We start from the raw sequence: 25,961 nt of genomic DNA, 5'->3' as shown, positions 1-25,961 counted from the left end.
TATCAATCAAAATAGACCAAGGAATTTATTATGTATAAACTGGAAAGAGGCATTTTGTATTGATTCCCATTGCCATTAATCATCTGCTGCCTTTGATGGAATAAATGATGAAAATTACATCAAAATAATTCTCCATTCATAATTGTCACCAGCCAAACAAACGCTAAGCACATCATCCACTTGTGTAAATACACAAATATCAGTGATGACATACAATTGAACCATAGAAATCAATTAAACATAAACATCAGCAAGAACTGTAAACAATTTTCCATAGCTAAAATGATCCATTTAATGGAATGACAGAAAATGAATTTTATGAAGCATAAATAATATAAAATAGGAGACACACCTGTATCATAAATATCAAACAGTGATGACAGATGGAAAAAGACAATATGCATAGACATTTTAATGTGATCTTCAATATATGAATCAGTGCAGTTGTAAACCACTTCTGTCCGCATATCAGTTTATATCAAAACACTTTAGACAGTTTGAAACGCAAGTACCAAGCCTGCTTGGCAGTGGAGAACGAGTTACACAGATCCTGATGATGGAAAGAATGCAATGGATAGCAAGAAAGACAAAGCAAATAATTCTCTCCTATGAACATCACTGGTATCTTTAACAAAATATTTGAAAGGAATAAATTATAAAAAAAAAATCTTAAGGGAATATATTTCATCATACACTTTGATTAACTAGAGCTAGATGTATACCAAATAAATATTAAAATACAAATTTTCGATAATTCTTTAGGACAGTCTATAATTTTGTTAAGTTTCGAACTTACAAGCTGGCATGCTAATTTTAATGATTTGAGAGTTTATTAACTCATAAAAGAACCACCCCCTTTCCTCTGGAAGCCTCACAACTTCGACATTTTGTGGATTGTCATAAGGTAACTAATCACTCAAACTGAATGGCTAACTAGATAATCGGTTTAAAGATGTACAAGTCATAATATGTGTAAGCCATCTACAGCATACAAATGTTTAAGCTTTTTTATGAAATACCAGGATTAAAAAATGTCTTCAAACAAATCATTTAAATATATTTCAGATACTTCTGGTAAATAATTATAAACTGCAGCTTGACATTAAAATTTGACAGACTCCCAATTTTGATAAACTGATTTTTTTCCCCATCGGTTTTCACTGAATGACTTCATCATTCACACAGAATGTGCATGAATAGTCACAAGAAATGCTTTTGAACAGTGAAGCATTACAACAGCATTATAAATTCATAATTTTAAAAGAGTTTTGACATTTGAAAATAGTTTAACATAGAATGAGAAAAATATTTTTAAATTGATGCTATTCTCAAGCAAAAGACAATTAAATAGAAGGTGTTGATGCATAGCAAAATTACTTTCCATACATAGAGAGGAATACAATCTGTTTCCCATATTCTAGTTTCTTGCATATGAATGCAAACACACCCCTAAACCAGGCCCGTTCTTAGCCCCCGCGGGGCCCGAGGCAAAGGGCATGTGCGGGGCCCTCACGCCACGGCTGACTACACTTCCATATGCCTAGTTACCATATCAATCAAAAGCGCGGGGCCCTAGGCAGATGCCTCGTCCGCCTGCCCCTAAGCACGGCCCTGCCCTAAACACATGTACACCCTCTTCTTTGCCACCGTTTTCTACATACATGTTCACATACATACATAGTGTTAGTGTTGAAGTTGACAAAATCAAGCTACTATTTTAGAAGACATTCCATGAAAGCAAAGACATAAAGAACCAACATTAAACTAATCCCTTCATATTCAGCTACCCTACACCTCCCTCCATCACTTTCGACATGTTATCTCTTCAACTCTGTAATATGGTAAATCATGGAATACAACTGTAATTATAGTGAACATCTTTGCAGTCCAAGATGATTTTCTGGAATAAAAAAAAAAGTCCACTGCACCACATTCTGGAAGAGATTCATTCAGTGCAAAAATCATATTTTTCTTTTGTAATGTGCATTCTTACTTGCATACTTTTGTCCACAAACCTTATGTCAGATTATTTATGGTATCTCATGTACACTGCAATAATACACTTTTCTATTCTTTACAATTTAGGGGAGGAAAGCAGCAGAAACAAAGCTTATCTCTTGTTTGTGATCACAGCAGCAGGGTTAATTGCACTTGTTTTTTTTTTAACATATGATAATATAACAGAAGGGTCAGTTCAAAAGAACTATTTATTAAGATCAAATTTACAGAAGAAGCAAAAAGCTCAAATTCCCACAAATTCTCATGAATGCAGTCCCACTCAGACAGCAGTGCAATTAGAACGTTAGTGAAATGATTAATACAAATATTTCATAACAATGTTTGTTATAGGTATTTGCAGATTCGAAAAATATGTTAAAAAAAAAAAAACACAAACACACACGTACATGGTAACTGACTGTAGTACAATCACTATAGAAAATGCACAGATGTATAGATATTTAAAAATGGAATAAAATATAATTTCACCACAAAACTTCGGTTGTAAATGGCATTCATAGTTCTTCTGTAGAAAGGATTCAACTTTGTAACATATATACATACTATTTCAACCATGTAAATCATAAAAAAACATATAATTCTGATTTTCGTAGCACGGATGATTAAAATGAGCAAATATTTCATGATGATTTTATTTTTGACAAACTCAATGAAGAATTTCCAAAACTGAAAAATAGTAGTTTGTTTGGAAAATTCCTGAGAAATTTTGGTGGTGGAATGAACGATGGAACTTTCTGAGATGCCAGAAATGTGATGACAGTGAAGCAGAATTACTCTTCATAGAAGGCATTAATGGTCTTCATGTACATCTTGCTGATTATGGGCCGTCTCATTTTCATTGTGGGGCCTGTGAATGGGAAAGCAAGAAAAATTACAGCTTACAAAAACATCCTGTTTATTTAAGCCTTAACTCCAATTGTTTTAGAATAAAGCACACATGATTTTGCAAATAAAACAAATATTATCAATTAATTGATCCTGACATTTCCAGCACAGAAAAATTAAAATGCTTTTGATGTGGTGTAAAAGTATTAAATTGAGCATAAATAAATGTATGTGTGTAAAGTAATTAGTTTATTTAAAAAAACCCTTAGTTTTGTAATATGCTGGGGGTGCTCTTTTGCCATATGATCTTGAACTATAGGGCCATACTACTTTGTACCAATATTTTCTGTCAAGTGTACATATTTTCTACCATTTTTCTCTGATACCTATGTCAGGAAAACTTGCCACGCACCTAGTTCACCACCTGGGACAGAAAAATCTTTTGGCAAAATGGACCACTTCTGAATCTTCTGAGCATTTGACACTGACTGGCTGTTTGCCTTGTCAATCCCTTTTTGAATGGCATTCAATATTGCCGTGTCATTAGCACTCAGGATATATGACACTGTGGTGGCCTTCGAGCCGATGGAATGGCACCAGTCCAGCGCACCTTGAGTCAGGTTGTCTGATGGCTCTAAAGTGTCAGGGTTTATCACAGTCTGAAGTAAAAAAGAAAATGAAAGAAACTGTAACACTAAAATCTGAGAAAACACAATATCATGATCAACATCTACTGAAACTTATCAGGGTCAAAATTATCTGGCAAATGGCTTAATAAAACTGTAACAGAAAATAAGCACCATTTAACAAATGAAACAATAAAAAACCTTTTTTGTGAGGTAGGAATATTCAATAAACTATGATTCCAAAGAAACTCATTTTTTATCATTTGACTGCTGTGGGAACATTCCAGAAACAGTACTTAATTTTGATGCATTTATGATTTTAAAATTAAGTGAAGAGATCTGAGACATGTAGATTTTGCTGAAATGCTGGCACCTATGTATGGTGAAGAGACAGATATATTAACACAGTGTTGGATCTGCACCCCACCCCAAAACAAAATTTATGATAAAAAATGTCACTCTTTTGCATTTTGTTATCTTTTACAGATAATCTTCGCATTTCTAGACTGCACACGTAATTCAGAGTCTGAAGTTAACTGATATACATGGTTTTGAATATTCATTTATTCTTAATACAACTTAATTTATCCCCAGGGGCAATTCAAGATTCATTTAGATGACTAAAAAACTTAATGGTGCGGGATCTTTGATCCCACCATCACATTTCCTCTCAGATCTGTAGCATGCATCACCTTCAGTGTCAGGAGCATGGACAGAAATTTCTTCTTGTCTCCTACTACCATGCACTGACTAACAATGGGAAGGGCCTCCTTCACAGCATCCTCTATGGGTATTGGTGCTACATTTTCTCCTCCTGCTGTGATTATTAATTCTGAAAAAAATGAGATACCAGCCTTATGTTTCACATAAATATAATTGGAAAAGGTTAAGTAAAAAAGTACAAACAATAATCCAACTATACATTTGTTCTTTTTATTACCTTCAAATTTAGATTGAGCATCTCTAAGGCAGCTTGTTGAGCAGATAAGTAGATAATTTTATCTAATTTTAATTTTAAAAAAAACAACAAACAAACACATTCCCAATTTAATAAATACATAATTTATTGATGCTAAGAAACAATACCTTTAATTCGACCAGTAACATAGAGGTATCCCTGATTATCTTTTCTGCCAATGTCTCCTGTCCTGAGGTCTCCATTGTCATCCAAAGTCTCTCGAGTTTTGGCCTCTTCATTTAGGTAGCCCATGAATATATGTCTTCCAGACATCACAATCTACACAAATCAGACAAGAGGAACAGTCATGAAATCTTGAAAGTTTTGTTATCATCAAGACATCCACCTCCCATCCAATCCTTACCAGATGGCAGACATGACAATACATGCCATAACATAAGATATGGTGGATCACTATAAATAATAAATCCACATAAAAGGATATTGGAAAATCAACTACAAAAACATTATTAATAATAAAATAAAAAGCATCCTTGTATAACACTTTATCACAATATTAATATCATGTTCTGAACAATTGAAAGGTAGAAATTGTACCAAAAAACAAAAGAAAAAAGTCAAAGTTACAGATGATATGAAACAATAATGAGACTGAAATTTGTGGTATAAAACTTTATATGTTTCTTGAACAAGTTTATTTTAAGGTCCCATTAGGAAAAGGATAAACTTGAATCTGGACAGTAATTTTTCAAATCATTTACATCATTTCTCCTGCTGCTGCTATTGTTTGGAAGAGAAGCACACCTCTGTACACCTAATCTGTAAGCTAGCCACAAGTAAGATCACTGCGTATTTTCACACTATCTTTTAATTATAGATTAGACCTGCATTCCTCAAAAGCATATGATATGCCTATTTGTGTGTGCATTTGATGTGTATGGTTGTGTGTGTACATGGTTTTATAAATGAATGTATAAAATTGATCATACTTTCTCATCTCCTAATTTTTTTCAGACTGTAAATGTACAAGCTCAAATATATTTCAATGAGTTTTGATATGTACATATAATATACATATACAGAAAAGAAAAAGGAGATAAGGAGAGATGGAGACAGAAGTAGTGAGAGAAATATGTTAAAGACTGGGAAAAGCAGCGATATGTTTCAAAAAAAAAAGCTGTGATTTGTTGAGGTATATAGTGAGCATGTTAAAAAAAATAGAAAAAAACAATCCAACCTCTCCATTGCCTTCACCATCTGGATTGTGAAGTCGAGTACTGATACCAGGTAGCTCTGGTCCCACACTGGTAACACGACTCAACCCTGGAAACCCTGTGCAGTGAGGACCTACACACACACACAGCCAGATAAGAATTTTAAAAAAAAATTACTTGATTCATAGGTGAACTCCCAATTAAAACATTAACTATCATGACTCGGTCCTTTTCTATTAGTGTTAATGAAAACAAAACTTTACACATTTAAAGAAAGATCCAGGTCACATGAATAAAGAAGGTACAAATGGATGAACCAGAAATTATTCCCATCTTAAGGGACATGAGCTAAGCACTTTTTGTATTCTATATATATATCTACAAAACAATTACAGAATCCCTAAATGAAACCAACCTGATGACTCGCTCATGCCATACACTTCAAAGACTTGGATATCAAGACCAAGGAAGAAATCCAAGGTTTCTTTTGTGATTGGGGCAGCTCCCGACAGGCACAAATAACAGCGGTCCAACCCCATGGTTTTTCGTACTCGCTTGAAGACCAAACTCTTGGCTATTGACCAACCAAAAGGGTAACTGTCCCTGTGATTATAAAGGGCAACAGTTGTAAATCTATTCTTGCTCTGTTAGGCTATTATTTACATTCTCAAAAACATCTACTTGCATGCTTAAATGGTGTCTCTTCATCGTTAAAGACCAACTGTCCATTAAGTAGAACAGGTTTTTGTTTAAAAAAAATTTGATTCACCTATATGGATTCAAAAGTATGAAATCCAGTCTGAGAAGCAGGGTCTATCAATGTGGCCAGCCTAGAAACAGTTTGTGTCAACAATGTATGCAGTCATATGCAAGGTTTTGCTTAACTCATCTATAATTAGTGACTGGGTAAAGAATATGAAAAAAGGTCTTAAAAGGGTGATACTGAAAGGGATTTGTAGGAGATCCACATAGATGAAAAATCTACTGAATAAAAAAGTTAATATCTCCCAGGTGAGTTGTCAGCAATAGATAAGGCTGACACTCAATGTTTTATCTCCAACTATTTATGAGCATTTATCTCCATCTGACACTTTAATGACAGTTGCTAGACTGAGACATTGTACTTACCCATTCATAAGGCTGTAGTTTCCTTTCAGGCCAATGCCCTGTGCCCAGTTTGATAACTTCTTCTTATAGCCTGGTAAATTACGGGATGCACTTTGTATAGCTTCTTGAAACTTTTCCCACACACGTGGCACACCAAAGAAGACATGTGGACGAACTTCCAGCAAAGTCTGTTGCAGCGATCCCTGAAATTTTGAACATCTGCCAATTAATTGTTGTGTCAAATACTTGCTACTTGAATAGGACATAAAAGATAAGATAATTAATGTAGATCATCACTTACTGATACAGACAGCATTTACACTAAACCTAAATAAAAATACAAACATTTTGCTGCAGAAAATAAGAGACCATAAGCAATTGAAGTTGGGTCTCTGTGCATCCATTTACAAACAGTATGTTAAACTCATTAAAAAATGCAATATGAATATAAAGATAGAAGATAACAATTTTTTGCAAAAATTACTGTTGCGGACACATTTGTCCTCACCTTCAGTGCATCAGGCTGAGCAAAATACACAGTCCCACCAAGTTTGATAGTGCAATACATGTCTAGAAGCTGGGCTGCTACATGGCTCAAGGGCAAGTAGCTCACTAAACATAACTGCTCATAAGGTAAGCTTTTCAGGTGTGGACTGGATGCTTTAGCTACCGACAGAGCAGTCCATGTCAACTGTTGATCAAAAGAAAATCACTATACAAATTTACAGAAAGAAACTGCTTCTAATATTCAGTATTGTCTTTTCTAACCTAAATACATCTTAACATCATTGTAAACATTTGTACCATTGTCAAGTTGTCATCTACATGTAACACATGTTGAAAACTCACATTATCATGGCTAAGCATCACACCCTTTGGATTCCCTGTGGTTCCAGACTGTAACACAAAATGAAGGTAATCAGTGCTTAAGCTGCAGGCAAAAGCTATATATTTTGGTCACATTAAAAACTGGTATATGCTTCCGATTAATCTTCACAATATTCATCAACGCAAAGTAAATGTGATTGTTTTGTTAATTTATGAAGCATTGCAGACTCTTCAGGAAGAAAAGCAAGGAGAAGACTTGGGGTATAAGATACACAAGTAAGACGGAAGATCACAATTTGTTTTTTAAAAATCAACAGCAGTAGTCAGATGTTTGCTCAAACTTTGGCAAATGACATGAACACATTGCAACATGCATGTTCAGGACAAACCAAAGGAATAAATTACATCTAACAATAACATAAAAATGAAGTAGCGCAGTCTGACAACAGTAGGAACTGAAACAGGTACTCACTGTGTAGATGAGGGTACAACACTTGTTTGGAGCAAGCAGTTTCATTCTCTCCTTCAAGACATCATCTGGAACTTCCTCTGCTAGTTTCATAAGCTGTGTCCACTGCAACGCAGGAAAGGTATAGCTTGATGTTCTTAAGTCTTAAAGATTGGATACAGAGAAACATTATTTTCAACTTGAGACATGAAAGCTTTTCTAAAGCTGATCTAGCTTCTTCAGAAGTTATTAAAAATATTTCTGCTTTGTCACAAAATACCTTTAATTCTGCTCTGGTGGTCAGTGTGGAGATTATACTATCTTTGTGTCAAATGTTCCATGGCTGTCAATATTTAAAATTTAAGTGTAAAGTTTTTAGGTATGCATTTGTAATTTTCCTCCACCACTGCTTTATGGTTCTCTTATCCGTTGACACGAACACTTAACTATAATACAGATAATACAATGATAATTATAGTTACCATTAGAAACCATAAGCTTATCTATGACATTTTCAATGAATACATCACTTTGCAAACTTGAAAGGTAATGAAGATTGAAACAGGTTAAAAAAAAAATTAAATAAACTACACCAAAAAACTCTCACAAACCATAGTATTTTGCTGCTTCATACAAGTGTAAAACACATTTTTTTGGTATCCACATGCAGATTTTTTTAAATCATAAAAAAAATCAAGCTAATTCAAGTCAATTTGCTACTTTTATAGTATATTTTTAAACATTTAAAAAAAAAAAATGAGTTTACAAAAATTAAAAAACAACAAAAAATTAGAGGCTCACTTTACAAACAGTGCCAAATACTATAAGAGTAACTCACTGAATAGATGAAAGGCTCACGAGATGCCACTTCTCCAGTGTACTGCACGATCGCTTTGAGTTCTGGGAGCTGGTGCTTAACTTTAAGAATCTTCTGCAGCTGTTGGTTATTCTCGACAACAATAATGTTTGCCTCAGAGTTGGAAGCCACATATTGGCATGCCTCTGGAGAGTTGGTGGTGTATATGCCAACGGCCAGCCCTCTGCACATTCCAACCACACTCTTTGAGTCAGATTTCACACATTCAATGTTTCCATAGCTAACAGCTCTCAATTAAGGTCACTTTTAAATACATATTTTTATTTCAGACACATTTATTACAATTCATAAATGAAATAGGTTAAGTCATATTATTTACAAATGGAGGACAAGCATCTCCATTATTTAAATCAAAAGCTCACTCTGACAGCAACAAATTTATTTGTTCAAAAGATATGATACCCTGCGAAAATGGCTCCCAAGTCTGCCAAAAACCATTCTGGAGAATTGAATCCAATGATTCCAACACCTTTGTAGGGCTCCAGACCCAGCTGAAACCAAAAGCCATCACATGATGCCTACCCCACATTATGGTGTAAATGACAGCAACCACGCAAGTAAAACACCGGAGTAAATATCACAGCATGAATCAGTTTAAACTGATGTCAACAGCAATGATATAAATACACACAAGAACATTGTTACCGAGTTAAAATACTTATTTTAATATTTGATTTCAAGGGTAAAAAAAATAAAATGTGATGCACATAGTGTTAATTTAGCAATATTAATGCAAACATCTGCTTCTGTCTTAACAGAAAGCATCAACACACATCACACATGCACGCAACAGTATCCATGTGTGCATACGCTCTCACTCTGTCTCCATCTCATGTAAACAAATTTGTAATTAATGTTTGCAGGTCTGAAGGAATGAGAAATACAAATGAATATACAAACTAAATTTTCCTTAGCCAACAGACCTCCGAGGTGGTGCAATGTCTATATTTCAATTGCAACTAACAACACCAGACATTATAGTTACCTTTCATGATACTTACTTTAATAAAACCTTTGGCAACATCGATCACACTGTTGTAGTATTCTGCATAAGTCAGCTTCATCCACTGACCATTACGTTTGACAGCTAAAAACATACCAACATCAAATTTCTTATTTACAGAGGAAATGAAGAATATGCCTCACAAATAACTTGATAAATTATCTGATAAAAATCTGAATGCTGTGCAAACTAAGTTTGCTGAAAATAAAATTCATTTGTGATCAGAAAGAAGACAGATACATAAATCTTTCATATCACACTCAATGAGCCTAAGAGTATAATGACTGCACTTTCTACCAGAAGACATCTTATTAACTGCCACAGGGTTAGGTTTTTAATTCTCACCAAGGGCATCTTTATTGGGTATTTTCTGGGCTGTCATTTTGAGAAATTCAGGGACTGTCAAAGGCTTTTCTGATCCAGGTCCTTTGTCTTTCATGCGTAAAATAACCGGCTCTTCCCGCTTCACGGCCCACAGATTTTCAGCTGGGAGTGGGTCATTTGTATCTGTAATGAAATGCACATTTATGACTGTGTTCTAAGTATGAGATACTTTATGATTTCATCCTCTAAAGAAGCACTGAAATTTTTTACTAAATTTGTTATCCCAGAAACAAACAATATAAAGCTATAAAAAACACAAGTGAATTTTGATTCCACATGCTTATATTACTGTACAAATTCCCTTCCTGATGAAAGATATGCCCGCAACATTAGGTGTCAGACTGATGACACAGCATTTACAATAAAGCTGTCTTACATCCATGCAAAAGCTTCTGTAATGAACAGATTACTAAGGAAAGAGTGTGCTAACAATAGAAATTAATACCTCTTTCTGCAGGCAAGGAGCTTGAAATAACATGGGCTTGTGGTCCTGAAGAAGCTGGTACTAAAACTGAATCAATGTGTGCAGAATCCACCTTAGTTGAATGAGCGTTATTTGCTGTTTCATCTGCAAGTTTGGTCTCTTGATCAGGAAATGCTTCTACAGTTAATACACTCTGTGCATTAATAACAGGTTCACCATTTAATTCTGCTGGAGCATGCTCAGAATGCAGTGAATTCACCTGTGGTGCTGTTGTAACATCTGTGAGAACATCCGTTTTGGTTTCTGAGTACTCAGTCTGAGTTGTGTTGATGCTGTTAACGGGACAATAAAAGAAGACCTGCTCACCAACACATTTGATTGGCAATAAAACATGTATGGGTTGAAGAATCCTAAATTATTCAGTTACCATCTAGTGAAATTATGTGATTACAAACTGTATCAAAACAAACTGTACTGACACTTCTAAATAAATCCAAAGTTCGCATACAGCTTTTCCTTACTGGGAGATATTCCCAATTTTTCACATATTTCTGTCTGCTGTTTCTTTTATCAATTGGTCTGTCTCACAATTAGTCTGTTGTCAGAGACTCTACTTTCAACCATCCTCTACTTCTAATCACAGTAGTAATTTAATGGCATCATGAATTATATCTAAAAAAACCTACAAAAGAATAGTAAGTATAAGGTAAAAAACAAAGACATTGTATACTGCTTGTGACTGGTGATATCTTTACTCACACATTATTATTATCCTGACTAAATTCTGTCTTGATCATCTTGAAAGATGTCACTTGGATACTGTTAGGGTCCAGTGCCACAGACATTTTCAGGTGAATCAGTTGTTTAAATTCTTTATGGACTGTGATGAAATGCTAGAAATATTTCAGTTCTTCCTGCAAAATAAACAAAAATACTTAAGAAAGACTTGTTTAAAAAAAAACACACAATAAAATTTTGCATCTGCTTTATATCATCATAACAGCACAAACTGACAACAGGATAAACAGAACCTTTTTGTTATATTCTTGTAGATGACCCTTTTCTCAAGTAATTGTTCTTGAACAATACTTTTAAGAACCTAGCAGTCTAAAATCAAACCAAAGAAGATGCACTGGCTAAATGAAAATGCTCCTGCTTCTTAAAGAAGTTTGTCCAGCACAATGAAAACTGAGTGGGAAGAAGTGGAGTACAACCTCTATCTCACTGTGGCATTCCCAACATGGCCTTATCCTAAACTGAAAGATCAGCAAGCTAAACTTGCTTATGCACACAAAACCCAGCATCCCAATCCCTGACTATGCAGTTACACAGTTCTGGTTCAGTGACCTTAAAAGACTGACAGTTGGCCAGCAAGGGTCACCCTTGCCAGCTATGATATCAAGGAGCTAACTAACTTCTTATATTTCCACTCATCAATTTAATTTTTCTTAAAAGGCTCCCTAATTTTGTCAGGAATTCACATGGCCTCAAATATGTCTCAAAAATGCAACAAAATTTGATCTATGAAGTTGGTAAATAAATAAACACTGAACCTGAAGCAGGGTTTGTCACAAGACTGTCAAATGGGCCTTAACAGAGAGAAGGAGAATGAATGTCCTGCCTACACTTCACACACAGTATGTATTAGCAGAGGTCACCAACAGCAGGTGGTGTGAGAAGTGAGAAGTGGTGAGTTGGGGGGGTCTAGGACGAATGGCCTGTTCATTGCCGTTTATAATTAAGGTATTGTTTGATGCCACTTAGACGCTATCTGGACAAGGTGGCCAACCCTATTTGAAAAAAATAACAGCAGCGAAAAAAAAAAGAAACAAAAAAAAACAAACAAACAAAAAACAAACAGATCAAACAAGATCACCAGTACTGCATGGGGACAAACTTGTTCTCTCCCAGAATGTTGATAGCATTTGAGCAATATGTTTCTTTCTGATCCCAATACATTTGTCCATGCCCACTCCCTTCCAAGAGTCTTTTCAACCGCATGCAAACTGTGGATGTGACATTGGCAACAGCCGTCATGTGAACATTCACCAAAGGATGTTTTTTGATAAGCCAAGCCATTGCAAAGACACATTCTTCAAAACAGAAAACGTAATTAGACGTGCTCTCAAAACATCTACTCTTAAAATTGAAAGTGAAAAATTTCAAGTTTCGCTAATGACTAACCCTAGTCCAGTTCCTTCATTTCAGGTTTCCTTCACATTCCTTCACAACTTGAATTACAAACCTTAGATCACAGAGTGTCGAACGGCGCACTTCGAGGTATGACTCACCTTTGGCACGAACTGTTAAAGTACAGGTAGACGAAACGGATAGGCAGCTACTAACAGGACTGATAACACAAAGCTTTAGTCAGTCAACAATCACAGTCACAACAAACACCTCATGATCTCAGCTGCGATGTCAACAAACACGACTTCAACATCGTGACTATCACAATGACACCTGGAGATTTCCTAGTGTCTTCTTTGCCTATCTTGTAAATGATAAAAAAAAAAAAAAAAAAAAAATGCAACCATTCGGTGGTCGTAGTAAACAAATCATTTAAGACGACGACAAATGTTACGCTCCTTATACTTCCTTTTATTCTGACTGACAGCAATAGAAATGTTTGCATGTTTATTCGTGTTAGCGAAAACAGGATCTGTAGTACCCGCAACCAGCGACCTCCACGGTATTAAGTTAACCAATCTTTTCACAAACTTTTGCCTTCAGTTTTCTTGGCTACGGCATCCTCATTTTGTTTTGTCGGTAGTTGTACACTATAATTATACGAACTAAAACCCTTCTAAACTATCCGTCTCTATGAAAGAAAGAGCTTGGCGAGGGTCTCGAGGGGTGTGTGTGGTGGTGGTGATGGTGGGGAACCAGTGTACCATGGAAAAAAAATACACGACTGCTTATTGGCGGCTTGAACGAAACTGCAATAACTAGCGCACTGTACCATGTCTTGCACCTGCCAAGTGCTACAGCACCGAGAAGACGAATATTAATTAACCATAACAAGTGTTACATTTGAATCAAGGCTATTTTCAACAGGCGTTTCTTGTTACTCCGCTCATTAACACCGCCCGGTATCAATAGTTTTGGGGTCTAATCGCGTATAATTGCCACGAGTCCCCCGCGACCAAACAAACCTACCTTTAAAGACAACACAGTCAACGTCTAGAAAGGCGAGCACTGGAGTCGTATGCCATCTGTTGTCAAGGCCGCACAAAGATTAGAAGCCATACAATGCACTCGGATGGATGATGGATTATCATTCTTGACCTTTAACCTGACAAGTGCATATCTTCTCTTCCTAACTTGGAGTCATAGATGTTCCTATATGTCCAATAGCTAGCCTCTTCAATCAAAAAATATTTATTCAAAACAAACAAAACAAAAACCAAAAAAAAAAAAAAACAAACAACAAACAAACTTGCACGGACTTGCACCGGCGTTGTGGTGCAAGGCCTCTGACACCGACTCCAAAAACTGCGCCGACTTGTCCTAGTCATGTAGGTCACCCTGTCGCCCTCGCCATACCTTCGCTCGTAATAGTGGGGTCAGACAGAGACAACCTTTATGTTGGTTCTGTTGCACTCGAATGAGGAGGAGCGGGCTACGGAAAGTACACTTGCATCTGTAACAGCCGCTTAGTTAAGTAGATGTCAGGCAAGAACACGCATTTGGTATGCATCTGAAACGAAGCAGTTAAAAACGCTTTTCCAAAACTTTTGACACCCAGTGGAGGAACACCAACGGCCCCATGAAAGGCTGCACTGGTTGCAACAGCTGGACAGAAACACGAATAGTGCTGCATGCACAATGCCGCCATTCAAGGCTTTGCTGCGAAGCAGAATAAGAAGCAAACGGCAATTCTTTTTGAAAAGCCGTATTTCAAAAGGAATATTTTAAAGGAATACAAGAATGCAAAAAGCTTAATATCAAACTACTATTCAAAAAACTACCTCCCAAATTCTGACTGAATAGCCGATTTACTCTATTATACCCACAGACACATGGTCTGGGTCTCCCACTGGCTGTAGCACTATAAACGGAAGGGTATCTCTGTGCATTCCTAGCGTCTGTTTTTTTTTTTTTAAATAATAATACTTTCTATGCATACTGATTATAAGTGTGTGTCGTGAGAACGGCGGGTGGGTTGGAAGGTGTTAATGTTATTCAAAAACTGTGAAACACTAAGTTCCACCAGTCATGTTAAAAAAAAAAATCACGTTTAAAGAAGTGTCCTCTATTCTCACACAGCAAATGTTTCCAGATAAAACGGCATCCGATCTTTCTGGCTTCAACCCTCTGCTGGAGCCGTGATATGCAGCTAAAAAGGTTAAAAAAATTTAAAAAAAAGCCAGACAGAAAGGCTCTGCTGCTTAGGAAACGGCCCTTTCTGATACTCACAGAGTATGTATGTACATATGTGTATACGGTGCGTACATTCCGAAAAAGGAAAATCGCCGAAGTTTATCTTAGCCTGTCAGGTGCGCAGCGATTGTCGCCACCAACACCTGATTATTTTATCTCTCTTATCAAACACCCACCTCCACTGCTACCTACCTAGCTAATCAAACAGAAACTAAAATATACAGTGGGTGTTTTGCCGAGGTACAGTGCTCGATCCCTGACAGTTTCAAGGTAAACGTTTGGGGCAACTTTCTCAAACTATAATGAGAGTTTTCCACTTTTTCTTTTTAGTACCGAGGCGTCTGTTTTTTTTTCTCTCTCCTGTAATTAGCCACGAAAGAACGAATAATAACGGAAAAATATGAAATGATAAACAGAAATAAATGAAGTGTGGAAATACTACCTCTAGATATTGAAAGGATACCAGGTATTAGACTACATCTGATGACAGAATTCCTTCAAACCGAGCACAGTAAGGACATCAAGCTGTGGCAGCTTGTTCTGACACCGGCCAGTCTCTCCTCGAACAATGGATCGAAACAGAGTGACTGTTCTTCTCTTGAAGGGACAAAGGGACAGATGACTGAGTGCAGCCAACAGTGTGAGTGACGAAGGCTCAAAGCGCCCTGTTGACAGCTCAGATAAAAAATTCGACATCCTAGAAAGCTGGTGAGCGACAACACGACACCACTCTCTTAGTTCCTGACAACATCTCGCACAGTAACCCCAAATCATGCGACGTTCATTGCGTAATAATAAAGAGAGAAGCTAATCCAGGCACCGCCTCTTGTCTCACACACCCAGGCCGCATGTGGATGATATTGATAGTTCCAGTGGTCGAAAGGCCATAAAACCACTTAAATAATAAAAAACGATAACCATACATTGTTGTCAACGCTATATACCCCAACAAAGTTCCGTCAAAAGAAGAAGAAGAAGAAGAAACAAAAATCAGAAAGCGGAATGCGGAAAATAATGAGCAGGATATGAAAAAATATAAAGAGGATGCGGCTACCACCCATCCTCCCACTCCCATTCACGTTTAAGATGCGGAAAATGTTGCAAAAACTCCTTACACCTTAAAATACACATTTCGGCGGCCCCAGAATACACACAGTTGCATATATTGTTAAATAAACAAGGGATATCTCTATATTATTTAGCGCGAAGCAGAACCCCGATTAAGCACGATGCACTATACTGCTCACGAAAGCAAATTAATGAACGAGCGACCGACGACCGACCTAACGAAGAGATTGAAAGAAGAGTGAGAGACTGATTGAGAGATAGAAAGAATGTAGAGCAGTGGTGAAGGATAAGTAGCGACAAAACCGTATTACTTAAAACAAAGAACTTTTTTCATCGACGGTTTTACTGTTGTGCAGTTTTGCCACAAACATTGTTTTCCTAGAATATACTCACAGTCTGTCTCCGCAGGCAGCGATGTGATCTCAAAAATGCACCCCGACAGGTTTTATCGCACCGCTGATTACTCAGCTTGAGAGTTCAGACGTACCCCACCTACAAAGATCAAAGTCCAGTGACGTGGACAATCTCTCAGGGTGGACATTCCTGCGTCATGCTTCGGTTGCTAGCGGTAATGGTGCTAAGAGAACAGTCTCGTTCGCGGTGTAGAAACACTTCATCACTCGACACAAGGAAGGCACGGCCTTTGACCTCACAGGGGTTTTTTGAGCTGCGGGCGACAGAGAGAAGAATGCGACCTTCGGCGATCACGCAAGCGTGTCAACTTTATGACATACGCGGCACAGCACCACCTAGCTGCGCAAGAAAACAAACAGTAAAAGCGTCCACTGCCACTAAGAACTGCTTAAGTTATGGGCGTGGCTGGAGGGTCACCACCCAATTCATGTGCCGAAAAAACGACAAAATAGCGGAATCACACTCACATATTTTCTCTTATAAAATCTCCCAAAAATAGTAGTGAGTGGAAGACTGATAAGGAAGGAAAAGTCACAAAGAAGTTGCCCTCACATCAACATGAGAATGAGTGCTGATTCCGCCCTCCACATCTTTCACAGGTCTGTGATAGTCTACAACTCTACATGTTTCTTATATCATAGTAATTAAAAATAGAAGTTAAAAAAAACTTAAACTGCATACAATTGACAAACATTTGCTTTAATAAGTATTAATCCTGAATGGCTAGAAAAATTATATGGGTAGTAAAATACTATGCACTTACCCTTTACACTTACATAGTCCTCTTAGGTACGCATAAATTCAATAATAAAAATGTCACAAAATTTCAAATTTCCATCCATGCTAAATTTTCACAACTCTTTTCTTACAGCTTTTAAGCCTACTTCCCCTCCTCATTACAAACCTTTATTCAAACACTTTAAATTGGACAAATAACATGAATGCCATTTTATCTTTATTAATGTTCTGCCAGCTCTAATCAAAGAAAGTGTTAACTGCACCCTGCATTTTCACAAAGAAGATACCCCATATTGGCTAGCTGCAGAGTATTGTTGTAGTTGATTTACATTTTGAAGTCAAAGGGTGAATGTCAATTGATCACTTCATCCACAATATTGTGCTCACTTATGAATGAGGCCCATAGTTACAAACCACATAAAGAGAACAATGCTGACATTTTTCCTTGCAATAAAAGCATTATCCTAGTTCAGTTTTTTTAAATACCTATATTCAACATAATGCATGATCAAAAAGCATGAAGTGACTATAAAGATAATGACTGTATAAAAATACTGGTATTTGTATTTGTATAGTCATGTATGAGTGTAGTTAGAAGTGTGCAGGTGTGTGTAAGAGCGAGAGAGCACCCATTCACTTGGCGGAGAGGTGAGAGAGAGTAAAAAAACATTAGGAACTAAAAAGAGCAAGTGCCTGTGCATAAATCAGGTATGTCAGTTATAAATCTCTTTATCTGCAGAGGGAAATGGCATTCATGTCAGCTATGTTTAAGACATGCTACAGTTAGCTGATCATTTTCTTGAGCCGCAGCATCAACTTTAACAAACATATAAAAGGAACCAAGCAGAAGAAATGCACCAGCCTCTAATAACTGTTAGTACCATCAATGTGAGGGTTAGCTAAAGACATATAAAGTACCCAAGAAAACTGCCTACAATACAAAATGAAAGAGGTTAAAAAAAAAAAGAAAAGAAAAGGAAGGTGAGCACTGAAATCAACGACTATGGTAAAAATGGGAAACATGGAAAACAGGCCCTAAAAAGAAAACAAAAACTAAGCCAAATAAGATACATGAAATATATGTGAGCTAAAACATAAAAAATATGAACTACAAAAATATTTGCTTGCTAGAGCAAAAACAAGTCACTGGATGAGGTCATTCAACCTCTGGGTGCATGATTTAAGGAGCAAATAAACTTTTCCATGGCCTTGGACCATTCTGAGTTGTTTTTACTGTTGAGAAAAAATTATGATCATGCTCAATTGCTGACAGTTATACATGCAGGTGGGGAAGGGAGCCGCCCCCTAAAAAATGTCGTTCACTGTCAGCATGAAGTCTACACCCCCCCCCCCAAAAAAAAAAAAAAAAAACAACAACAAAAACTCGAGCATCTTCCTACGATTCTGATTCTAACAGTAAAAACCACTTGTCATTCACAGTGCCAAATATATGTTGCAAACAAGTGTGATCCAGCATGGCCAACGTATGCCTACGAATGACTCTGGTAACAGTTCCCCGATCACACAACAATGATAAAAATACAAATAAAAAATGGAATTATACGCAACTGAATAGTTAGATTTTACACATAGTGTCTAGATTCAAAGCAAGATAACTTACCACTGATTGTCCTACGATGACAGACTGCACAAGGACAACCAGCTCTGAAAACCACGTGTCGCCAGGTCGCGTGGCACTTCCCAAACAAACTTGTAACGCCCGCCCTTATTAGCTTATCTCAGAACTAGGTCACCAATCAGCTTGCTAGTTACTGTCCACTATGTTGTCTGCTATGCGTCTACCTCATGCAGCTTATGTTTTTGTAGACATTATAATACAGCTACCCTAGAGACTATAGTTACTCTGTAGGGTGGCTGTATTATTGTGTCTACAAAAACTCTTTAACGCGAACTTGTATTATATTTTCCGTGCTCTATAATATACTATAGGTGTATACTTTACTACCTATAGTCACAAATACACGATCGTAATATTTCCTCCGACCCCACAACTATCTCTCTGTCCATTCATTTAGCACTACAGTGATTTTTAAATAAAATACAATTGCGTACTTTTCATCCCGTTTTCCTAGTCTGTGTGCAAGTGTGTAAAAACATTTATACCTAAGGGGACTTAAACTACGGCAATTCGTCACACGCGAATAAATATGACACAATATGCAGCCATGCGGAACTTCTTCACAAGCTGGGGAAGGTAGGAGTACACGGTGCTGACTTTTACGAGCGGTCAGCTGAGACGACTGGACACTAGCAGTCCGCACGGCGTGTACTCCTACCTTCCCTCTCTGGCGATACCATTCAATTCTGTCGGACAGAAGTTCCACAGGTAAAGGGAGATAGTCTTTTACATTTTTGCGAACTAGTTGGAAACGTCTGTAATAGTCTCCCCTGAAAACACATTAAACCATAACTAAAGATTTGGAAAATAGGGAGAAACAATAATAATGATAAAAGAAAACTCAAATTAAGAACAAATAACAGCATCAAACAGACATACCACATTTTCATTGCCAGTTTTCGATAAGACATTTAAAATCTAGTTGCAACAGTATCACAGATTGTCTTCCTTGTGTGTTAAACTGACAATTAAGCTACTTGAAATAACATTTGGATTTAAATCAGGCAACACTAATTGTGGTATTGCTATATTAACTACAAGTCCACAGCAAATTTTGTGTTCTTAGTGTTGTGGAAGGAATGGGTGGATGTGTACAGATTTTTAATTATTGCCAGAGAGACTGCATGTGTGTGTGCCAGTCTATGCTCTTTAGTATAAATTGTGTTAATGTTTTATTAAAGTAGTGTTATCACCGGTAGACCAAACAAATTCCCAAAAGAAGAAATAAAAATATTTAATATCTATTCTAACACACTTTGATTTGGATTTTAGACGTATAAGCTTAGAAAGTTAGAAAGTTAGCTCCCTTAATTCGTCGTTAACTATATGTGGTTGTGACTCAACAACATGACTGTTACGTTGTCATTCTTTGTTTTGCTTTTCGTTTTGTTTATTTGTTTTGTTTATTTTATTTTTTTAGTGATTATGTTTTATCGTGGTGTAGTGTAAGAATCTCTTTAAATATCACAGTGATGACGCTTATATTACTGCATTTATCATTATCGAGCGTCTTCTATGGTGACTTCGTGTGTTAAGTGAATTGGTTGCCAGGCATTTTAAACTGGCTGTTGAAACAAAAGTGAGAAAAGAGGATTGTGTGTGTAAGAGAGAGAGGGGAGAGAGAGAGAGAGATTATACTGTTTTTGTCTCTACATCTCGATCACCATGCTATAAATGGTACAAAAGGACTTTTTTCAGCACTGTTAGAAAGGCACATTTTATATATGTCATTTATCTAGTCCATTTTTCACGCCTTGCTGGTTTCGATACAAGTGCTGCATCGATACAAATTACATTTGACTACCTTTTTCTTAATCGCTTACTTACAGTGAAGCTCTTGTCACCAATGTAGTGAGTGTTGGCTGGCCTGGGCGCTGATTTTTAGACTTTTTTGTAAACTTCTCACTGAAGAGAAAAACTTCGGGAGCCTTCGGAAGCGTGACGTCAGCGACCTTGATACTTCCGTGCTAAGCCAACTCTCCTCTTCACTCATTGCCAGCCACGAAACTTGTTCTGGCGCTAATTCAACAACTTTTAAACACTATGAAGGGCTGCATAAGGTTTATTGTGACAGGCAACATAACTCAAGGCCTAAAACTGATGACAGGTAAAGGTAAAATGAATGAGGGCCCAAAGCAACCGAGACAATGTCAAACTGCAAGTAGGTTAGATTAGAGTAAGTACCGAGCACCGTCTCCGTAGTGTAGGGTTATCTTGCTAAAGAAAACAAAAACGGATCGATTAAAATAAATAATTTCAGTAATGGAGTAAACATTGATTTCTTCTATCTTCTTTTAAAGACTTTATTATATATATATTAAGAAAACAATTTTTCAGTGTGGATCAGGTAACAAAGCACTGAAGAATGGGAGATAACAAGCAAAACCTTTTTTTATGTGTCTTACGTCCCTTTGATTAGTTTTTCCTCTACAAGTTTGAATGAGTTGCTTAGTGCGGCGTCTAAGCACTTAGTCAAAATGCTCAGGTTATTAGTTTGAGTATTATTTTAATAGCTTCATTTTTATTTGACACAATATTACAGCTCATGTCTTGGAAAATAAAGAACTTGTGAACCAATCCGATTTCGCTTTTGTTTTCCATTGAAAGAAAATTATTATGCTGTGCGATTCTCATTGAGATTTCAGCGAAGCGAAAATCATTTCATGTCTATTTAACTCGTGCGTCTGTCTCCCGTTTATGTCTATTTATTCTTTTTGTTTGTGTGTGTATCACAACTAAGAACCTGGGTTGTCGGTAACGGTTATCCCACACACTATCACTGCTAATAACCGACTCGATATCAAAAATATAAATTAGTATAATTAAAGACATCGTTGTATCTGGTGTAAACGTAGCTTCATCTTTCAACAGAAAAGTTTCAGAATGTAAACGGAAAGATTAGGAGGAATAAATGAACAGAAAAAGTCATCTCGTGCATGCTTCCTTTTCCAGTGTGATTTACTTGTAAACAAAAGTTTCCTCGGGATGCATCTTTATAAAGATAACAAAATTTCAGACAAATTAAAATAAACAATTTAAAGCAGTTAGAGGCTAAAAATTTTTTCTTCTGTTTTAATATATTAAATTTTTATATCTGTATTTTGGAATGATGACACGTGACACTAGAGACGACAGCTCACCTCCAGCTTTTCGCTCAGTGAACAGTGTGTGACATACCCACCGCAGCCGCCGAGACGCTTGGTCCTACCTGTACAGGTGTAAATACAGACAGGGGAATCTGTTCATTTAGTTCCTTGCCCAGTCAAGGTAAGCAAATATGTGTTTATGTTGTCCTGAATTCTAAATTCTGATTTCACGGCTAAAGTATTCTTAAATTGTTTCATGAGAAAAATCTTAACGTCCAACAAGAAATCACGTGATGAGTTTAACTCAGGGAGACTAATAGTAGCAGTGAATGGTAGAGTCTCATTAATCATTAAGTTACAGAAACTAATGCGGTGATGAGTTTAACTCAGGGAGACTAATAGTAGCAGTGAATGGTAGAGTCTCATTAATCATTAAGTTACAGAAACTAATGCGGTGATGAGTTTAACTCAGGGAGACTAATAGTAGCAGCGAATGGTAGAGTCTCATTATTCATTAAGTTACAGGAACTAATGTGAAGGAACAGTTATGGAAGACCCGCTGAAACAGATCCCTAACTACAGGAGGGCCTGAGAACCTTCCTACACCGGACCGACCCAGGGGTGACTGTCAACCGAGGCAGGACTGGGTGGCTCGATTTTATCCGGGTAGCCCTGGAGTTTCTTCCCTTGTGGGTCGTCCAGGAATCGAACATCCTGTCAACGTTTCCACTGATGTCCAGACCAAAGAGTCTGGATGTGTCTACCAGCATTGGTGTTTCCATGGAAACATGTGCAGTGGTGTGTTCGTGTAGTTGCTAGTGTGACAGCGCACCTCACCTGCCTGGCAGTGAAAGGGTGGGAGAAGAGCATTCCTGGCGCTGAGATTCGTGAGAGTATCCTACATCGAGACTGCAGATGACGGGAAATGTAAGTGTTATCTTCGACTTACTCTAATTTTTAGATTTTTTATATTTTTTTATTATTTAATTTGACCATTAGTCATCGGACACAGTTCCATGACGATATCCCATTCTTCTAATCAGCAAGTAGACAGACGTGAGGACAAATATAAGGAACTTTACATTTTTTGGCGAGGAGCTAAGAATTGCGAGATGGTAGAGTTAGCTTTGAGTTTTCTCTGTGCGAGAGTTATTTGGTGTTTGATCGTGTATTGGGGCAGAGGATTTGTGTTGTTGTGATCTGACCTGAACCAGCTTAAAAAATACAATTGCCATCTGCCATTGTCTACCATCAACTACCATCATCTATCATCCTGTGCCATCATCTATCATCCTGTGCCATTATCTACCTGCCATCATCTACCATCATCTATCTGCCATCATATATCTACCATCATCTACCATCATGTGCTTCATCATCTGCTGTCATCTATATGTCATCATCTATCTGCCATCATCTGTGATTGTCCGTGACAATTGGTGACCCCGAAGAGATTGAGGGTTGTCTGTCTTGTAAACAGTTGTTGTGTGGAAGGATTGTCCTTTGAGGAGTCACGTGGTCTTTCTGTTGATGTTTATGGATAAATTTAACATTTTATTCCCCGTCTCCAACTCCAGAGGTCTAGTAAGGGAATAGCCTCTGTCTCTACTGTATTCTGTCTTTCTTTCCCTGCTACCTTCACTTTACCCCTGAGTGTTGCTTTTATTGGAAGAAGCTTGGTAGTGTCTGAGCGTGTGATTATCTCCCCATTAGCTACTCCATTTTATTGTTTTAAGAAAAAAAATTGTTGGCTGTTCCCCAAACCTATATTGAACTTTAAATCTTTGTTTGCTCGTTAGGATTGCTTATATGTTTATTGCATCTCTAGAGAGAAATTGCCATTGTGGGCTTGTTTGTGTTTACTGAGATTTGAATTTGAGATGTGTGTACACCCACTGCTTTGATTGATGACTGAGTATAGTTGTTTCCTGGCTAGCCTTGATTGAACTAGGGCTTACACCTGTGTTTACATCTGTAGTTGACTTAGATAATTTTATTCCCTCTTTTATTTTGCGAATCATTGTGAAGGCAAGTTTTGATGCTGTGATTACATTTCTCTCCCCGACTGTATTTGTGAGATAATTCTAGGTGATTTTATTTTATTATTTTTTGCTATCTTTGTGTGCAACATGGACCGCCACTAGTATGTGATGTGATCTCATGTAGGAAAGAAGGCGAAATGATAGGATTAGAAGGTAAAGCTTTGTCTTTGACTACATACATAATGCACAGTGTCGGTCGTTATGATAGAAATGTGGAAAGTAGAGCAAAGAAACAAGCAGACAGCTTAGACATTGTCAAGAAAGCGGAAGCTGATAGAATTGTTACTTGTTAATAAACGTTTCAATTGTTGTAATTTGTTGATAGTTGTTGATGAGAGTTGTTGATGGTTGTTGTTGATGGTTGATGATAATTGTTGTTGATAATTGATGATGATGATTAATGATGATGATGATGATGATGATGATGATGATGATGGTTGCTGTTGATGGTTGTTGTTGATTGATGGTGGTGGTTGTTGGTGGTTATTGAAAGTTGTTGATGGTTGTTGATGATTAATGGTGATGAGTGTTGAGTGTTGTTGATTGATGGTGGTGATTGTTTGTGGTTATTAAAAGTTGTTGATGGTTGTTGTTGATGGTTGATGTTGATAATTGTTGTTGATAATCGATGATGATGAGTGATGATGATGAGTGATAATGATGAGTGATGATGATTGTTGTTTATGATGGTAATTGATGTTGATGAGTGATAAGTGCTGTTGATTGATGGTGGTGGTGGTTGTTTATTGTTGATGCTGGTTATTGATAGTTGATGATGGTTGTTCATAATTGTTGTTGATGATTGATGATGATTAACGTGTTAATAAGTGTGTTGATTGATGATGGTTGTTGGTTAATGTTGATAAGGGTTGTTAATTGGTTTTTGTTGTTCTTTGTTTTTGTTTGTTTCAGCGAAGTTCAGCGAAGTTCAGCGAAGTTCAGCGAAGTTCAGCGAAGTTCAGCGAAGTTCAGCGAAGTTCAGCGAAGTTCAGCAAGTTCAGCCAAGTTCAGCCAAGTTCAGCCAAGTTCAAGTTCAGAAGTTCAGCCAAGTTCAGCCAAGTTCAGCCAAGTTCAGCCAAGTTCAGCCAAGTTCAGCCAAGTTCAGCCAAGTTCAGAGTTCAGCGAAGTTCAGCCAAGTTCAGCCAAGTTCAGCCAAGTTCAGCCAAGTTCAGCCAAGTTCAGCCAAGTTCAGCGAAGTTCAGCGAAGTTCAGCGAAGTTCAGCCAAGTTCAGCCAAGTTCAGCCAAGTTCAGCCAAGTTCAGCCAAGTTCAGCGAAGTTCAGCGAAGTTCAGCGAAGTTCAGCGAAGTTCAGCGAAGTTCAGCGAAGTTCAGCGAAGTTCAGCGAAGTTCAGCGAAGTTCAGCGAAGTTCAGCGAAGTTCAGCGAAGTTCAGCGAAGTTCAGCGAAGTTCAGCGAAGTTCAGCGAAGTTCAGCGAAGTTCAGCGAAGTTCAGCGAAGTTCAGCGAAGTTCAGCGAAGTTCAGCGAAGTTCAGCGAAGTTCAGCGAAGTTCAGCGAAGTTCAGCGAAGTTCAGCGAAGTTCAGCGAAGTTCAGCGAAGTTCAGCGAAGTTCAGCGAAGTTCAGCGAAGTTCAGCGAAGTTCAGCGAAGTTCAGCGAAGTTCAGCGAAGTTCAGCGAAGTTCAGCGAAGTTCAGCGAAGTTCAGCGAAGTTCAGCGAAGTTCAGCGGAAGTTCAGCGAAGTTCAGCGAAGTTCAGCGAAGTTCAGCGAAGTTCAGCGAAGTTCAGCGAAGTTCAGCGAAGTTCAGCGAAGTTCAGCGAAGTTCAGCGAAGTTCAGCGAAGTTCAGCGAAGTTCAGCGAAGTTCAGCGAAGTTCAGCGAAGTTCAGCGAAGTTCAGCGAAGTTCAGCCAAGTTCAGCCAAGTTCAGCCAAGTTCAGCCAAGTTCAGCCAAGTTCAGCCAA

At 37.5% G+C, this 25,961-nt stretch overlaps 1 protein-coding gene across 8 annotated transcripts; it reads right to left on the bottom strand.

Annotated features, from left to right (window-relative positions):
- LOC112554236 (long-chain-fatty-acid--CoA ligase ACSBG2-like) lies at positions 1-18,988 on the bottom strand. 8 transcript variants are annotated; one of them, XM_025221920.1, is made up of 17 exons: positions 18,899-18,988; positions 11,434-11,588; positions 10,696-11,006; positions 10,212-10,373; positions 9,865-9,950; positions 9,266-9,354; positions 8,825-9,026; positions 8,011-8,112; positions 7,560-7,607; positions 7,219-7,401; positions 6,732-6,913; positions 6,019-6,206; positions 5,627-5,736; positions 4,557-4,707; positions 4,163-4,302; positions 3,257-3,503; positions 1-2,866 (listed from the first exon to the last, which is right to left on the bottom strand). In XM_025221920.1, exons 2-17 carry the CDS (start codon positions 11,517-11,519, stop codon positions 2,790-2,792), a joined length of 2,364 nt encoding a protein of 787 aa, XP_025077705.1. In that variant the 5' UTR covers positions 11,520-11,588; positions 18,899-18,988; the 3' UTR covers positions 1-2,789. The 8 variants fall into 8 exon arrangements, with proteins under 8 accessions (XP_025077705.1, XP_025077704.1, XP_025077707.1 ...); XM_025221919.1 differs by lacking the exon at positions 18,899-18,988 and adding an exon at positions 16,519-16,976; XM_025221922.1 differs by lacking the exon at positions 18,899-18,988 and adding an exon at positions 15,500-15,640.
- Between the last annotated feature and the right edge of the window lie 6,973 nt (positions 18,989-25,961).

This window comes from Pomacea canaliculata, linkage group LG13, assembly GCF_003073045.1.
Source record: "Pomacea canaliculata isolate SZHN2017 linkage group LG13, ASM307304v1, whole genome shotgun sequence".
NCBI lineage: Eukaryota > Metazoa > Mollusca > Gastropoda > Architaenioglossa > Ampullariidae > Pomacea > Pomacea canaliculata.
This window is presented reverse-complemented; position numbering and strand designations above follow the sequence as displayed.